This window comes from Myotis myotis, unplaced genomic scaffold, assembly GCF_014108235.1.
Source record: "Myotis myotis isolate mMyoMyo1 unplaced genomic scaffold, mMyoMyo1.p scaffold_m19_p_7, whole genome shotgun sequence".
NCBI classification, from domain to species: domain Eukaryota; kingdom Metazoa; phylum Chordata; class Mammalia; order Chiroptera; family Vespertilionidae; genus Myotis; species Myotis myotis.
The window spans coordinates 9053415-9068994 of NW_023416379.1; the positions used below are offsets into that span (position 1 = coordinate 9053415).

At 49.9% G+C, this 15580-nt stretch overlaps 1 protein-coding gene across 4 annotated transcripts in view; it reads right to left on the reverse strand.

Annotated features, from left to right (window-relative positions):
* Nucleotides 1-15580, reverse strand: part of AKAP12 (A-kinase anchoring protein 12) — a 75635-nt gene that overhangs the window by 3080 nt on the left and 56975 nt on the right. For 2 of the 4 annotated variants that reach the window (XM_036316407.1, XM_036316408.1), the window contains one exon: nt 830-6023. In XM_036316407.1, the coding sequence (XP_036172300.1) occupies nt 838-6023 (5186 nt within the window). In that variant the 3' untranslated portion in view covers nt 830-837. Of the gene's footprint in view, nt 1-829; nt 6024-15281; nt 15416-15580 lie in introns of those variants that run through there. The other 2 variants (XM_036316409.1, XM_036316410.1) reach the window with 2 other exon arrangements.

Consider the following 15580-nt stretch of genomic DNA (forward strand, 5'->3'; position numbering starts at 1 on the left):
TTTCCTCTCCTCATTCATATAGCCACAGAAGAACTGTGAAGGTGAGCTGCAGTCACTGGCTACTCCAATACTATCGTTTAATTCTATAAGAAAGTAAAAGGTGCTCTTCGACTTCAAAGCCAATGTCTGTGGTTCCCTAACATGTCACATGCCTGGAATCTTAGTGTTTGTTAGCCCGGCCGGCATGGCTCAGTGGTTGAGCATTGACCTATGAACCAGGAGGCTGAGGTTCGGTTCCCAGTCAGGGCACATGGGTGGTGGGCTGAATCCCCATTGGGGGACTTGCAAGAAGCAGCCAATCAATGATTATCTCTCATCATTGACGTTTCTCTCCCTTTCCCTTCCTCTCTGAAATCAATAAAAATATATATTTAAAAAAGTGTGACTAATGCTGGAAAAAAAATTAATTTTTCCTCTAAAGAGCTATAAAATAAATTTCAGGCAGTATAATATAAACGTACTTTGAGTTTCTAGTCATAAAAAAATTCAACAGACTAGTTGGTATGGGGCTGAGTGAGCACAACATATTTCTTAGATCTTTGGCCAAACACGCACATGTGGGCCTTTATTTTCTTTGAAAGCAGTCACATTGGGGATAAAATGACATCATTATTTTCATGACACCAAGATGACTGAATGGCATTTCAATGAGAGAGAAAAAAGAAACTAATTAACCCAGATCTCCTAGTCTGGTGGACGGGCATTCCCCAATGGCAGGTTCTGCCTAAAATCATCATGGTTTGAGCTCCTGCTTCCCCTATAACAAATTTGCCATCAAACGGCACGAAAGAGGAAACAATTATTTCAGAAGAAAAAGAAGCTTGCTTACCTGACGTCTTAGGGTTCCGCAAGTTCTGGCGTTGCTGGCTGCCTCTCTTGTTCCTGTGCCTCCTCCTGTGTTTGCGTTTTGATCTCTTTTTCCGGCTCGCTCGGCCCTTTTCCTTCCTGAAATCCCACTTCCTTCTCTTTTAGTTTTGGTCCATTTGCATCCGAGGACTCTTTGGTTAAGTCTCCCGAGGCCTCGGGGTCTCCCAGGGCTGAGATTTGGTTCTCAGGGTAATGGACAGCGTCACGTTTTTCATCTTCTTGGGGTTCATTCTCTGTTCTTTCTCCTAAGCCGGCACGATCACCCAATTCTGGCACACACTTGGTTCCGGTTGCTTCTCTCTTTTCCTGGGTTGGGAGGACGAGCTCTTCAGGCAGCTGGTCATTTACTGGGGAGCCTTTGACCTCAAAGGCCGTGACCTCCTTTGCAGCTGCATTCGCGTCTTTGGAAATTTCTGAGGGGGTTTGTCCCACGGTGGTCAGTGCGGACTCCTCTTGGGCTGCCTCAGCCTCTGCTGAGCCCTGAAGTTCCCTTTCTTCTTTTTCAATTTTCTGTTCAGCCTCCCGATGGTCAGCCTTTGCCAGCTGGGCCGGTGTCTGGCAGTCGGTGGCTGTTCCTTCGGTGCTTACCAACTGGTCAACGGCTGTCTGAATGACGTTTTGCACAAGTTTCTGGCTCTCAGTCTTAAGCTGCAAAATCTCCTTTTCGGCCTTTAAACCTTCCTCTCTCATTTCACTCACTCTGTCTCCCTGCCCGCTAACCTGCTCGCAGTCTTCTTCGGACTTCCCTTCCTGGAAGGTGGTTTTATCTCCTTCCAGGTCAGCACTGACGCCTTTTGCAGGGGCGGCGGGTATGACGACTGGGGCCGATTCTGCCCGAGACGCAGGGCCTGTGGGTGCTGCATCTTCCCCGGGCTGACCCATAACGTCTTCTTGGTCAGAGGGCTTCGCTTCTGGTTCCAAACGTGCATCTGCAGACTCTAAAGGTCCAGCTGCTTCTAAAAGCTTGACGGTTTCGCCTAAGACCTTCTTCTCCACAGCGGCAGCTGTTAGAGGTAATGATGCCTCCGAGCTTTGAACTTGACTGTCTGTGCAGAGCCTGTCCGCTTGAACTAGCCAAGGAGAACTTTCTTCAAAAGGGAGAACTTCCTTCTCCCCATCTACGACGGTCACGTGAACCGTGTGGACCAGCTGCTTGCTGAGCACTTCGGCCTGACTGTCTGTGCAGAGCCTGTCCGCTTGAACTAGCCAAGGAGAACTTTCTTCAAAAGGGAGAACTTCCTTCTCCCCATCTACGACGGTCACGTGAACCGTGTGGACCAGCTGCTTGCTGAGCACTTCGGCCTGACTGTCTGTGCAGAGCCTGTCCGCTTGAACTAGCCAAGAACTTTCTTCAAAAGGGAGAACTTCCTTCTCCCCGTCTACGACGGTCACGTGAACCGTGTGGACCAGCTGCTTGCTGAGCACTTCGGCTGGTTTTGGCTCAAGCTTCTCTTCACTCACTCGGGCTGCCTTGGCCACCGCTTCCTCCCTTTCCACTTGCACTACCCTCTCTCTCTCCCCTGGGGCTGGAAGAGACGGAGCAGGACTCTGGAATTCAGTATTTTCATTCTTTTGACCATCAGCTTCTTGAGTAACTTCATCTTTAAGGGCGACTTCCATGGCCTTTTTCTGTCCAGCTGTCATTTCTGTGTCTGCAGATACTTCAAGTCCTTGAATGAAGGGTACGTCTTTGGTTTCCTCATCAGCAAACTGGCCAGCCTCCGGAGTCGCCTCAGCCTTTGAAAGAATGGGTACAGCCTCCACTGATACCTCTTTATCCGTATGCTCTGGACCCCCTTCTATTTCTGAGTGTTCTTTCTTTTCTTCCTGTGATTGAAGCCCAGAGGGTGCTGGGGGCATCTCTTTCGGTGCAGGAGCTGCCTGGGCCTCCATGACCTGCGATTTCGTACCGGATGCACCTTCACCCTCTGCATGGACTTCCATGACCTTGACTTGCTGCATTGCAGGGGGAGCCTCACAGTCGGGCACGGGGGTGCTTCCACTGGTCTCGCTGTCTGTGAGAGTTTCGGCCGAGTCGGGGCCAACAGCCTGTTCCAGGACGATCTCCGATTTTACACCAACCAAGGTTTCGGCTTGGCAGGGGGTTCTGAGCTCACTGGACGGGATGCTCTCAGGGACTGGAGGGACTTCTCCAGCGTGTTCTGGGGCGGCCTGTCCAAAGACGTCCCCTGGTGTCAGAGTCTCAGCTTTTGTTTCTCCTGCGTGTCCCTGCAACACCATGTCCACCTCTTCCTTCAGCTCCGACACGGGAGGGTCCTCTTCGGTCTCCCCCACCTCTGGCAGCTGGGATCCCTCTTTCCGCGCTGTGTGAATCTCGGCTCCCGGGCCCCCGACATCGAGCTGTGACGCTTCTCTAACCCTTTCCGCCACCGCCTGCAGGACCTCCTGGGTCCGCCTCTCCTGGCCCTCCACGTCGGGCTCGCCGCCCTCCGCCTCCTGAACCGGCGTGGCCTCCTCGGTGGTGTCCGGAGACTCACTTAACTGGGAGACGGCCGAGACCATGTCGGTGGTCTCCTCGGCACCAGATGCTTCGGTCGCCTCCTCGGCACCAAACGCCTCCGTGGGTTCCGCAGCCGTCACGGCCTCGGGAGTGGGTTCCACCTCACTGGTGAGGGTGTCCTCACCGGCATCTCGGCTCTCGGGCAGGGCTTGGGTGACGACGGGGCTGTCCTCTGCCCTGCCCTCTCTTTCCAACACCCCTGCAGGGGGTGGTCCAGCTTCCTCTTCGGCTTGTTCGAGGGGCCCTGTCGCCGAAGCAGAGATCCAAGAAGGCGACCTTTCTTCCATATGGGTCACAGCCCTCGCCCCATCGACGACCGCCACAGTCACGGTATGAACCAGACTCTTGCTGAGCTCCTCCGACACAGAAACCGCCCCCTTTGGCTCGGCCGTCTCCTCCCTCTTCCGGGCTTCCTGCGCTTCCGTTTTCTCCCTCTCCACGGCATCGTACTCGGACAGAGGGACCACGGCCGGGACGTCGGCATCGTCTTCGTTGACTTCTGTCGGCCCCGCATCCTCGGCAGTGGCGTGATCTTGTTTCCCATCGGACCTTTTCTTCCTCCGGCCAGGAATGAATTTCTTAATTGAAACCCAAGATTCTTCCTTCCCGGGTTCCACCTCTGCCGCCGAATGTTCCACACCGGCCCCTGTTCCGGGGTCCTCGGTTTTCTCTTCCAGTTTGGACTTGGATTTCTTCCTCGGGGTGACCAATCTTTTAAAGGACTCCCAGGTGGACACGCCCTCCCCTTCCGAGGGGCTTCCCGCCTGCTCGGGGGAGGAGCTGCCCTGCCCTGGGTCGTGCTCCTGGGCACCTGCGGGGACAGCCTCTGGTCCCGCCTCTCTGTCTCTTCCTGCTTCGTCTGGTTTGGGGCCTTCTCCTGCCGTCGGTTTCGGTCCCTCTTCCTCATCGGAAGAGGATGCCTTTCTTGCTCTTTTCTTGGACGATCCCACACAAATCAAAGCTTCCCAAGACACCGAGGTGTCAACCTTGCGCTTCGGCTCCTCGGGCTTCGGCTCCTCCCCGTGCCCTTTCCCCTCCTCCGGCATCTCCGAGGCCGCGCTCTCCGTGGACGACAGCGTGGCGCCCTTCGCCTTCTCCAGCTCCTCTTCCTTGTCGCTTTCCGAAAGCCTTCTCACACGTTTCTTGGGCGTCACCATCTTTTTGAAAGACGCCCAGGGAGTCACACCTTCTCTCTTTTTCTCTCCATCGGAAGTGGCTCCCTCTTCGCCTTCCCCGTCCGGGTGGGCCTCCGCGATCCCCTTCTCCAGGCACGTGATCTCCTCGGGCTCCTCCGGGGAGGAAGCAGAGCTCTCGCCCTTGTGCTCGTCTGGGCTATCGGGAGAATCCGCCTGGGCCGCGTGCTGCTCCCCCGACTCTTCCTCTCCCCCTCGCTTCGCTTTCTGCTTCTTTCCGGAGAGCTTTTTCAGGCCAGTGCTTGTAAAAAGCTTCTTCAGCGGGCTTCCCTGCACCTTCACTCTCTCCTGGGATGCCAGCATCTCCACCTCGCTCACGATGCCTTCCGGCTGGGCAGACAGCGCCTGCTCCTCAGGACCTGGTTCGGGGGGCTGGGTGTGGTCCCCTCCCGGCGCACACACTGGAGGTTCGGCTTCCTGAGGCCCAGCGCTGGTTTCGGCCAATTTCTCAGCCGGTTGGGGCTCTTCTGTTTCCTCCACCTCAGCTTCCTGCTCCTCTGCATTCTCCGCCGTGCTCACGTGGACTTCTGCAACAATCTCTACCTTTTCATCAAATATTTCTGTGGCCAAAGGGGCGGATCTCTCTTCAGGAGATGCCTGCCCTTGACCTTCAGAGGGCAGCTCCACCTTTTCATACTCAGCTGATAATCTGGCATCGTGGACACTCTCTGTGGCCTCCTGTGGCTGTGGTTGTTCCGCAGCAGCCAGTTTCTCAGAGGTATCTTCTGTTTTTTCCTTTTCTTCTGCGTCGACTCTTTCTGTCTCTTGTTCCTTTTTCTTCTCCGAAGCTTCCAGCTCATCCTCCTTGGGCTTCCTGAAACTGGTCTTTTTGCGCCAGCCAGCCCAGCCTTGAGTGAAGAATTTTTTGAAGGGTGACGCCGTTTCGCTGGCCACTGGACTGGTTGGAGAGTCTGGAGATTTGGTGGGTTCTTTTTCTTGTTTTTCTTCTCCATCTTTGCCTTCCTCGGCTGCTTGACCAGACTCAGCTTGAAAAGAAATCTCTGTGCTGCTCTGCTCGGGTTGCAGAGGCTTCTCGGGGCTCTCTGTGGATTGTTTCAGTTCATTTTCTTTGTGTGTTGCTTCTCCCGCCTCCCGGCTGGGCTCTTGGTGGTCCCCAGCCCCCTCTGACTCTCCTGCTCCTTCACCTTCCTCTTTTCTGACAGTGAGTAGCTGGACCGTGTCAGACTTCTCGCTCTTATCCTTTTTCACAGTGAATTTAAAGCCAACAAACTTAAACACCTTCTTAAATCCAACGTCATTAGTCTGGGACTCAGCAGGCTGCGTTAGTTCTTCTAAATTGCTTTCCGAAGAAGGAATCTGCTCAATTATTTCAGGCATTTCCTCCTGCCCATCCTTTGTGATGTCCTGAACAACCGATGAGTTGGCAGCCATCTCTTTATCTGAGCCTCTTTCATTCACATCTTCGGATTCTCTCTGTCCAACTGTTAACAGAAAAAAAAAAGGGGGGGGGAGGAGAAGAAGGGATAAAATATTACAATTCACGAAAACGAAAACATTTTGAAAACACAACTAGCTAACACTTTCTTTAATGTCAGGCAACTCCAGGATAGGCAAGGGTCTTATCTAGTATTTGTGAATCTCAATAGATTAAGGCAGTGTCTACTTCTTTCAAATGACCTTAAAAATTTCAGGTTTAAAGGTACTACTCTGCTCTTTCTGTAAAGAGAAAGTTAATAATCTCAACTACCAAAAAATGAGTAGCCACAGCATCACAAAGGGCGGGTCAACCAGATAGTGTACATTCTGTTGCAATGAAAAATGGAATCACATATGACACCCACGACCTAGAACCCACCAAGTTTTAGACATAACTTCTTCCACTGCATAGGAAACACAGGGTTAAAGAAATAAGCGAATAACAACACAATAAGTAACTAGACAAATCGAAAGGAGGGGCATTCTATGTGACCACTAGTCTGGTCTCTAACAAGTCCCCAAAAGACACTAGAGCTCCTTGGGAAATTCCGGTTGGGTCAGGGAAAGTATGAAGAATATTTTTCAGGAGAGCAGAAAAGAGGAACTCAAAAGTTGAGGGAGGCATAGCAAAAGGACAAGAGCCAGCTTGAAGGCGCTCCTTCTTGCCAAACTTTGAAGCATAAAAAAAAAATAGTAACAGTGATGGGTTACCATGCATTTAATAAAATAAAAAAATCCATGAATGGAGAGTGATACTAAAGCCCTTGCTGGTTTTGCTCAGTGATTAGAGCGTCGGCCCTATACCTAAGGATTCCAGGTTCTATTCCCGGTCAAGGGCACAGACCTGGGTTGCAGGTTTGATCCCTGGCCCCAATCAGGACTCATACGAGAGGCAACCAACTGATGTATGTCTCTCTCACATCGATGCTTCTCTCTCTCTCTCTCCCTCCCTTCCACTCTCTAAAAATCAATGGAAAAAGATATTCTCAAGTGTGGATAAAAAATAATAATAATAAAAAAGAGTGATACTAAAAGCATAAATGGGAGCAGGGAGTACTTCCTTACGAAAAAAAAATGCCAATCAATCAATTCAGATATAACGTCCATTTTGACCCTTATAGTCATTCTTCTGCATCAAGAATTAAAGATCTCTTTAAGTGTATTTCCATGCTATGCACTACTTCTTACAAATGCCTCCAATTACAAAAACATACTCACAAACACTTCTTATGCAACACAAGAGGTGTGACCTTTTTTGAAAAGGTGGATGATATCACTGGAAATTCAGAGGAAAAATGTCAAGACTTCCCTCCCCCCCAATAAACTCTATTCTAGTACAATTTTACTAATAAACACAAACATAAACTTCCTGCCACTAAGCATGAGGTAAAAACAAACCCATTCGCTAACCTTTCTAGAATTCAATAGGACATGCAGGGAAACTGCTCACATAGTGGGAAAGCAGGTGTTAACCACACCATCCCCCCCCCCCCCCGCCCTTCCTTCCATGCTCCTACACCTGCATTTCAATCTGCAACCCTTTTTCTTGAATTCTGGGAGGACGGGGACATGTTTACAGTCAAAACCAGGGAAGCAAAGATGAGCAGCTGCCAAGTGGCGAACAGAGCGGTTACTGGTAGTGCGTATAGCTTAGCACGACTCAGATGTTTTCTTTACAGAGGGGAAATACGGGCTGAGCACATTAAAAAATGTACTCGTATAGGATTACAAAAAACTTTAAATCCTGTCAACTGGTCTGTAGTCTCTTTTGACCTAAGTAATCCCAGGGGCTACTCCTGTGAGAACTCTTCCAGACGGGCCCCTGCGGGCGCAGACGGCGCCTTCCTGCTTTGTGCAAAGGCTGGGCAAACGCAACTCGGCCCTGATTTCAGCTGCACCAGCCTCCTGCACCCCGCGGACCCGTTCGGAGACGCCCTGCTTCCTAAAACACCGCTCTCGTCACCTCAGGAAGCTGTCACACACCTTTACAGCCGCAGGACCAGAGGGCGGCCTTCCCAACTACCAAGCCCGGCGGCCAAGGCTGAAACCGGGTTCCAACATAACAGCCAACTAGGATGGCACACGTGCGCATCCCGGGCAGGTGTCCTGCCCCGAACCACGTGCGACTGCGGCCACGCACGGAGCTAGAACCCGCCTGGAAACCGGACCCGCTTTCTGCCTCATTGTCCATGCGTCGGCCGCACTCAGCTCACGCTGCTCGCCAAATAGCCATGCCTGCGCCCTCCGGCCCCGCACCCCCCGCTTGGTCACCTCCAAGCTCCCCAGGGAGAGCATCCTTCGGCCCTCGCTAAAGCTGCTGATGTTTCTGCCGTGTAGCATTTTCCACCTCTGCTCCTGCCACTAACGGAGAGCCACTGGCCTCAAAGCCGTCCCGCCCGCCAGGTCCCGGGGTGAACCTCCGCTGGGGGGCGCACTACTCACGGCAGAGGTGACTCCACCAGGGCATGGTGCCCGCTGCCGGGGCCGCCTGGCAGGTGCTGTTCTACAGGGGCCCGGGAGGCCCAACCTTCCCCTCCCGGTTGCCCCATCGCGGGGTGGAGACTGGTGGCCGCCAGGGGCCAAGCTGCTGACGACAGCGCCCCCTGGGGGCCACCGCGCGCGTCACAGAGGGGAACCCGCAGGCGGGCCGGCGCATCACCCCAGCGGGGTCCCGGCCTTGCTGCTCTGTGCGCCTCCCGCTGCGGGCCCGAGCGGCCTCTCTCTGATCCGCACTCCGTCAGGCAGAGCGCTGGCGGAGCACGGGCCGAACCCTCTGCTCTCAGGACGTGAGTCCACATCCAGCAGTAGACTCCAAAGCCCGGCATGGCCTGAGCCCAAGCACGCCTTTGCTAGGTCGTAAGAGCTTTAATTTCTTGAGTATTATTAGCACAAGGCCTGGGACCTCATGCACGTTCCCATTACACAGTTATCATTTATAGTCATACATTAAGTCTGTGTGTGTAAGTGGCCATGTGACTTGGCCACTGTCAAATGGGAGGTGTGTGGCACCCCTGGTGGGCCAAAGGCTGGCAGGGGAGCAAAACATAAATCTTATCATTTTAAAAGAAAAACTAATTCCATATTTTTCAAAGTGTCAAAGTTCTTATTTTTCATAAGTCATAACTTTTTATAATTTGTAAATGCCACTGATGACAAGAAGTATTTACACAGGTCAACTCCCACACTTAGATGGGAAAATTGCTATATGTCTAATGTGGCTAGCAATTTAAATTTCATTTCAGTGTAGAAAGCTGGTGTTTTTTTTTCATGGTTACTCTCATGCTTAAAAAAAGGAAGGAAGGAAGGAGGAAGGAAGGAAGGAAGGAAGGAGGGAGGGAGGGAGGGAGGAAGGGAGGAAGGGAGGAAGGGAGAAAGGGAGGGAGGGAGGGAGGGAGGGAGGGGGGGAGGGAGGGAGGGAGGGAGGGAGGGAGGAAGGAAGGAAGGAAGGAAGGAAGGAAGGAAGGAAGGAAGGAAGGAAGGAAGGAAGGAAGGAAGGACAGACACATATCCTACCCACCCACTCACAGACTCAAAAGAGTACCTGACCGTCATTTTTTGCAGCCATCACGAAAAAGACTAGATAAGCAAGTACAATGGGTACTAAATGGGGGTCAGAGGGAAGGCAGAGACTGGATATTCACATGCTTATTAGTAGGAAGGGTAGGTAAAACCTGGTTATACAGGGGAGAAAAAAGGCAAAGTCTGTGAGGGACAGATAGACATGGGGTGCCACACCCTGAGAAGGACAGACCCATGGCGAAGCATGCAGAACCTGAATTGAATCAGAACACAAACACAAAATAAGGAATGTGGTGGAAATGGGGAGAGAACTATATGCTCTAAACATGTCGGTGTTTTGAAAGGCAATGGTTATGGAAATGTTCCAGGAGAAAAGATGCTGGAGAATATAATACCCAACCCAAACATGGATGTGGGTCAAGGGGGAGTGTTAAAAATGACGTCATTAGGATAATGGTAAGATTGGAATAAGGATGCTCGGTATTTACAAGCGCTGTTATCATGTAAGTATATGACACTGATCACTGCACTGTGATTATGAAAGGGAATACTTCCATTCCTGGGAAACACACCTGAAGAATTTGGGAGTGAAGGACCATGATGGATATAACTCACCTCCAAAGGTACACAAGATTGTCTCATGCTGGTTTTGGTTTTTGTTTTGTTTTCCAACATAGGGACTCAATAATGAAGCACATTAGACAATGTTAGCAATAGCTGCATCTGGATGTTCCCTGGACTGTTTTTATTTTTGCAACTTCACGTAAGTTTGAAGTTATTTGTGCGTGTGTGTGTGTCTTAATATATTTTTATTGATTTCAGAGAGGAAAGGAGAGAGAGAGAGAAACATCAATGATGAGAATCATTGATCAGCTGCCTCCGACACACCCCCTACTGGAGATCGAGCAACCGGGGCATGTGCCTTGACTGGGAATCAAACTGTGACCTCCTAGTTCATGGGTCAACACTCAACCACTGAGCCACACCCGCCAGGCTGAAGTTATTGTTTTTTAAAAATCACTCAGAAGAGTAAACAAGTGCAGATAATAAAAAGTTAGAAAACAAAAATTGAGAGTGATGATTCACCTTACTTGATTTCAGAGGACACTGGATCTTTGCCTCAGATTATCCATACTAATAAAAGCATAATATGCTAATTATACCGGATGTCCTCCGTACCACCTTCTGGATAAAGCCAGGGCTGCGAGGGAAGCCCGGGTCCCAGGTGCCAGAGGGAAGCTGGTGCTGGCAGCCGGGGGAAGGCAGGCCTACTCTTGCACGAATTTTGTGCATCGGGCCTCTAGTCTAATATAAATGTATCAATGTAGTGAATAATAGAAAAACTACTCCCCCTTACGCTCCCACCCCCTACAAGAAGAGACAGAATTCAGGTAGAGAAGAAGGTTAAAGCGCATGCGTTCTGGAGACAGACTGGTGCTTCCATTCCGGCGGCACCACCGGTGAGCACGGGGCCCTTGGCCCAATGCCCTGACGTTTCTGTTCTTGTCCTCAGCTACAAGGTCACCTCCAGGACTCCCTGCAAAGGCTACTGAGGAGGATGAGCTACCAGTGGGTCATCTATGCTAATAATGAAACAAACGCTAGAATGTTTTTCTTTCTTATTGTTTCCTTCATAACAGAACTATTTGTTTTTAATTATTTTTACCAATTCCCAAAAGAATTAATATATATTATAGGGCATTTTAACATAGAGAAAGTGGGGATTTCATCCACTGTTCAGAGGTAATCGCTATGAATATTTGAATTTTCTTCTGATGAGTCACCCCAAGTCTTAGAAGCTGATATACAGGCCGCACGTTTATTTTTACGTCCCCCTATTGTTAAACAATGTACGTCCGTCCAGTTTTTCACTGCCACACGCAAAGCCTTGCCTGGTCCAAAGCCCTACATGTTTTCGAACAGAAGAGGGCAGCAGCGAGCAGCTTTCGGCTCTCCCAACAGGAAGCCACCTTTCCCAGGACCTCAGCACCAGAAGGCCTGCGGAACCCCCAGACATACCCTTCAGGGATCCTCTCAAACTCTGAAAGCCGAATGCCATATTGCACCTAATTTTACCTCTTTAACACCCAACATAAACATTTCAAGGGGGAAAAAGCGGGGCACAGGCATCCCTCTCGCCTCTTTGCATTAAGTAAAGATCTAGATTCTGTACCCCATTTTGGACTGAGTGCAGATCAGATGTGGCTGAAGCCCTCTTTTCTGTGTTAAACTCCTTCCTCACTTTCCCACCCCAAATGTACAGCCAGGTCAGCCCACATTACCCAGGTCTGGCTGAAGGCAGAGATCTCCAAGGAACCATATCTCTCCCACCCATGACCCAGTTTGTGTGTTAGCAGAAACCTTTTGTAAGGTATTTTCCTGTGCTGTCTGCACACAGGTTCCGGATGAGTTAGAGATTACAGCTCGGTGAGCAAATGGAGTCAAAAGAACAGCCTAAAAGATGCGGGGCACATCCCTGGCCGGGTGGCTCAGTGGGTTGGAGCGTCGTCCTGTTACATGAAAGCAAGAAGTGATTTTTCTTTTTACCTCGTTTGAATTTTATTTCAAAACACTTCAACACGAACAGTGTGATATAACAAGAAGTGATTTTTAAAATAGCGTACATACAAGGTGCTTTCACGCATTTGTTTTTCTTTTATTATCTCACTCACGTAATGGTGAAGACTAGTGTAACCAGCGCTCTCCTTCCCCAGGCACATCGGGGACTGCTGGCGGTGACATCTGGAGCTGGTTAACTTTCCCCTACGAGTTGCAGCATTGTCCTGGAACGCTTCCAGGAATTCTCTGCATTCTAAATCCATCAGATCCCACACACCCAACGCCCCTTGTTTTAGGGCTCACTAACCACAAAGCCCCCAAGGGGAGGTGTTTAACTGGGATTAAAACTCAGATAAGCCAAACCCACCACAGGAGCACACAGGTCGCCACCCCCTGGCCTCACATGGCGTTCCATGGGCGCATCCTACACAAGAAGAAAGGGGCCCTGGACGAGTTACTCGGCATTGACGCTTCTGTGGGACAAGAGGAACTTGGTTTTCGGGATGAAAGGGGAGTTAAAGCCCCGCCTTTTCGCAGGGTTGTTGTGAGGAATAACGGTCAGGGCCACAGAGTGGGCACTTGCAAGTGGCAGTTATTATTATTATTACGCTCACAGTTGTGCGGGTATCGATTCTCTGTCCCCCAAGTTGCTGGACAACTATACTCTGCCTCCATGGCAGATAAAAGCAGCCAGGGGAAGGGTTTTTATTTCATCCTGGAAAATGACTTGCACAGAGAAATGCGTGATAAATCATCGAGACCTTGCCTGAATGCGGGAGGAGTCTTTCTTCAACAGTTTACTTTAGATTTAAAGAACGTTGCCCTAATTCCTCATGGTACTTTAGTTAGTCTCGCTGTGTGTGAGTTCCCTAATTCAAAAAGATTTTTTTTTTCCTAGCACACCATTGATAAGTGGGGGGAGGAGACGACATCTCTCCTCATCATATCAAATCATTTATTTTCTAGATTTTAAGCTAAGTTATTGCTAAGGTGATATGAGGGAAAGACCTCAAGAAAGGCCATACCATGTAATGTGAAGGCTCAATCGTTTATCATTCAAGTCCTGCTGCCCCCGTTTCGATGGTGGGTGTGGGGTCGGGGAGGGTGGTCAGCTCCTTCAGCTTTTCCCTGCTTTTCAGAAATGAAAGCTCATTCCTAAGTAATTCTACCAACATGTCATCATCCTGTTCCCTGCCTAGTAATTGTGAAACTTAAAGGCTCCTTGCGTAACGTAGTGCTAAAGAGGACTGGAATAACTCACATTTAGGTGAGTAATCTGATATTTAATTAATCCTGAATGCCAACTATAAAACTCTTCATTGCTTTTCAAGATTCTGACCAGCTATATAAAGACAACTGGCTATAAACCTTCCTCATCAGGAAAAGTTACAGAAGGAAAAAAAAAAAAAGACGGTTGAAATTCCCCTTTTCAACTGCGAAATGTTTATTTGCTGTTATACTTTTTAGAGTTAGGATTTCCTATGCACTTTCTTTTTTCTTTTCTTTCTTTTTTAATAAATGAAGCCTATTTTATTATTTCAAGTGTTAATGATAAAAAAAATTTCAGCACAGCTGTTGCATTTAAAAAAGTGAAACTACATACTATGTTTCTAGCTCAATAAACAGATGAACCTGATGTCTTTGAATGACATAACAATTGAGCATTGTACAGTACATCCTATGCACTTATTACCAGAAAAAAGGTACTAACTTCTGTCACATTCTCCATTGTAATAGAAGTAAAACTCGGAAAGCAATGGAGCCAGTTACTTTAAAAATTAGGTTGCCTTCAAAATTAGAGCTCAGTCCTTCACCAACCACTTCAGATCACCTATTATTCCACTGGGATGATCTGAACCAATTTGTAAAAGCCCCCTCAAGTTCCCTAAGTTTAACTTCTGGCTCGTGCTAAATAGGACTACCTTCCTTTCCCATAAGAAACTCAGCCCATGACAATCAAGTAGTGACTATAATAAAGGCCAGGCTGTATATACAAAAAGCACGCAGAAAAAGGAGCCCCACCCCCAGCTGTGGCCCACAGACCACAGCCCAGGCAGCCTCTCTCAGGGTGGGGCATTTGTATATTTCATTCACAGGAAAAGAAGTGATCTGGAAAAAACCGAGTCTTGTGTTTCTAAATCTTAAATTTGTATAGTCTTGTATAGTCTATGTCATGATCACTTCTAAGCACCATGCAAATCTGCAGGCCAGATAGAGGATACAAAGTCTCGGCAAGTTAACTGGGGGAAGGAAACCTCAAAGTAAACAAGCTAATCTATAGGAAGTGAGAGATGGTTTGTGTTTGGCTAACCTTTCACATGTACTTAAAATTCTTTAAGAGGACAAGGCTTTGCAGAAGCAATTACACTGAGGGGGGGAAAAGGTAAGTCCTAAAAATTCTTCTATAGAAAGAAAACGTAGCTTTGGCCAGCGATGACCTCCAATATACAGAGAAGAGCTGGTCTTGTAAACCTGAGTGAGTGAAAGGAGTTTCACGCTCTGGACGGCGGGGGGACAGGAGAGGGGAGGAAACAGGCAGTTCCTAAGCGGTCACCACGTGATGAAAACCAAGTTAGAGGGGCTACAAGTACAAGCTGCAAGTCTGACATATGTCACCCACTGGCCGGAGGTAGGTACCAAATAATATCAGTCCTGCTGAGCCAGCCTTCTAGAAAGCAAGCTTTCGTTTTGTACTATCCATTGCCTACCTGCTGCTACCGGCTGGCCCCCAATTTTCCAGTGTCTATTTCTTTACTGAAACCGCCACTCAGACCAGTGCTAACATTTCCGTCCCCCAAATCGCTGCGGACCCTTCCTGGGGAGTTCCAAATAAGCAGGTCCACATACAGACATTACAATTTCTCAAAAACAGGGATTTAATATTTCATGACAGCAAGTGATTAGGCTGTCGCAACCTATTTGGAACTTCACCCCAATGAAGGGGACAGTCCCCAACAAAATACCTTCCAGATCTCCCCTAGACACAGTGGGAAGATTCCTGCATGGGCAACAAGAACCCATTAGGCTTGTTAGGTTCTTACTGAACCATGGAGAACGCGCTTCCTATCAAGTCAGAGCCCCGAGAGAATCACACGTCCACCAGTAGGTCCTCCAGGTCCCCCCGCAAATGCAGGCCAGAGGGGAGGCGGCCTTCACTCCACCTGCCCGGGCCCTGCCCGCCTCACCTGTGATTGTGATGATCCCCAGCATGGTGACCAGCTCCTCCCGCTGCGGCAGCGGCCGGGGTGGCGCCCACACCGTGCGGTCTGGCTCTGATCAGAGAACTCAGCGCCAAGCCACCCTCCCCAGGTGCCGGGGAGCTGCAGCACAAAGCGGGAGGATGCGCGCTGCGGGCAGTTATAGGCGGCCCCACCCTCGGCCCGCCGCCGGGCCTGGCCCCGCCCTCGCCGCCGCCGCCGCCGCCGCCGCCGCCGCCCGGGGACTGGAGTCGCGGGTTTCCTTTGCCAGGAGAGCAGCCCTCCCC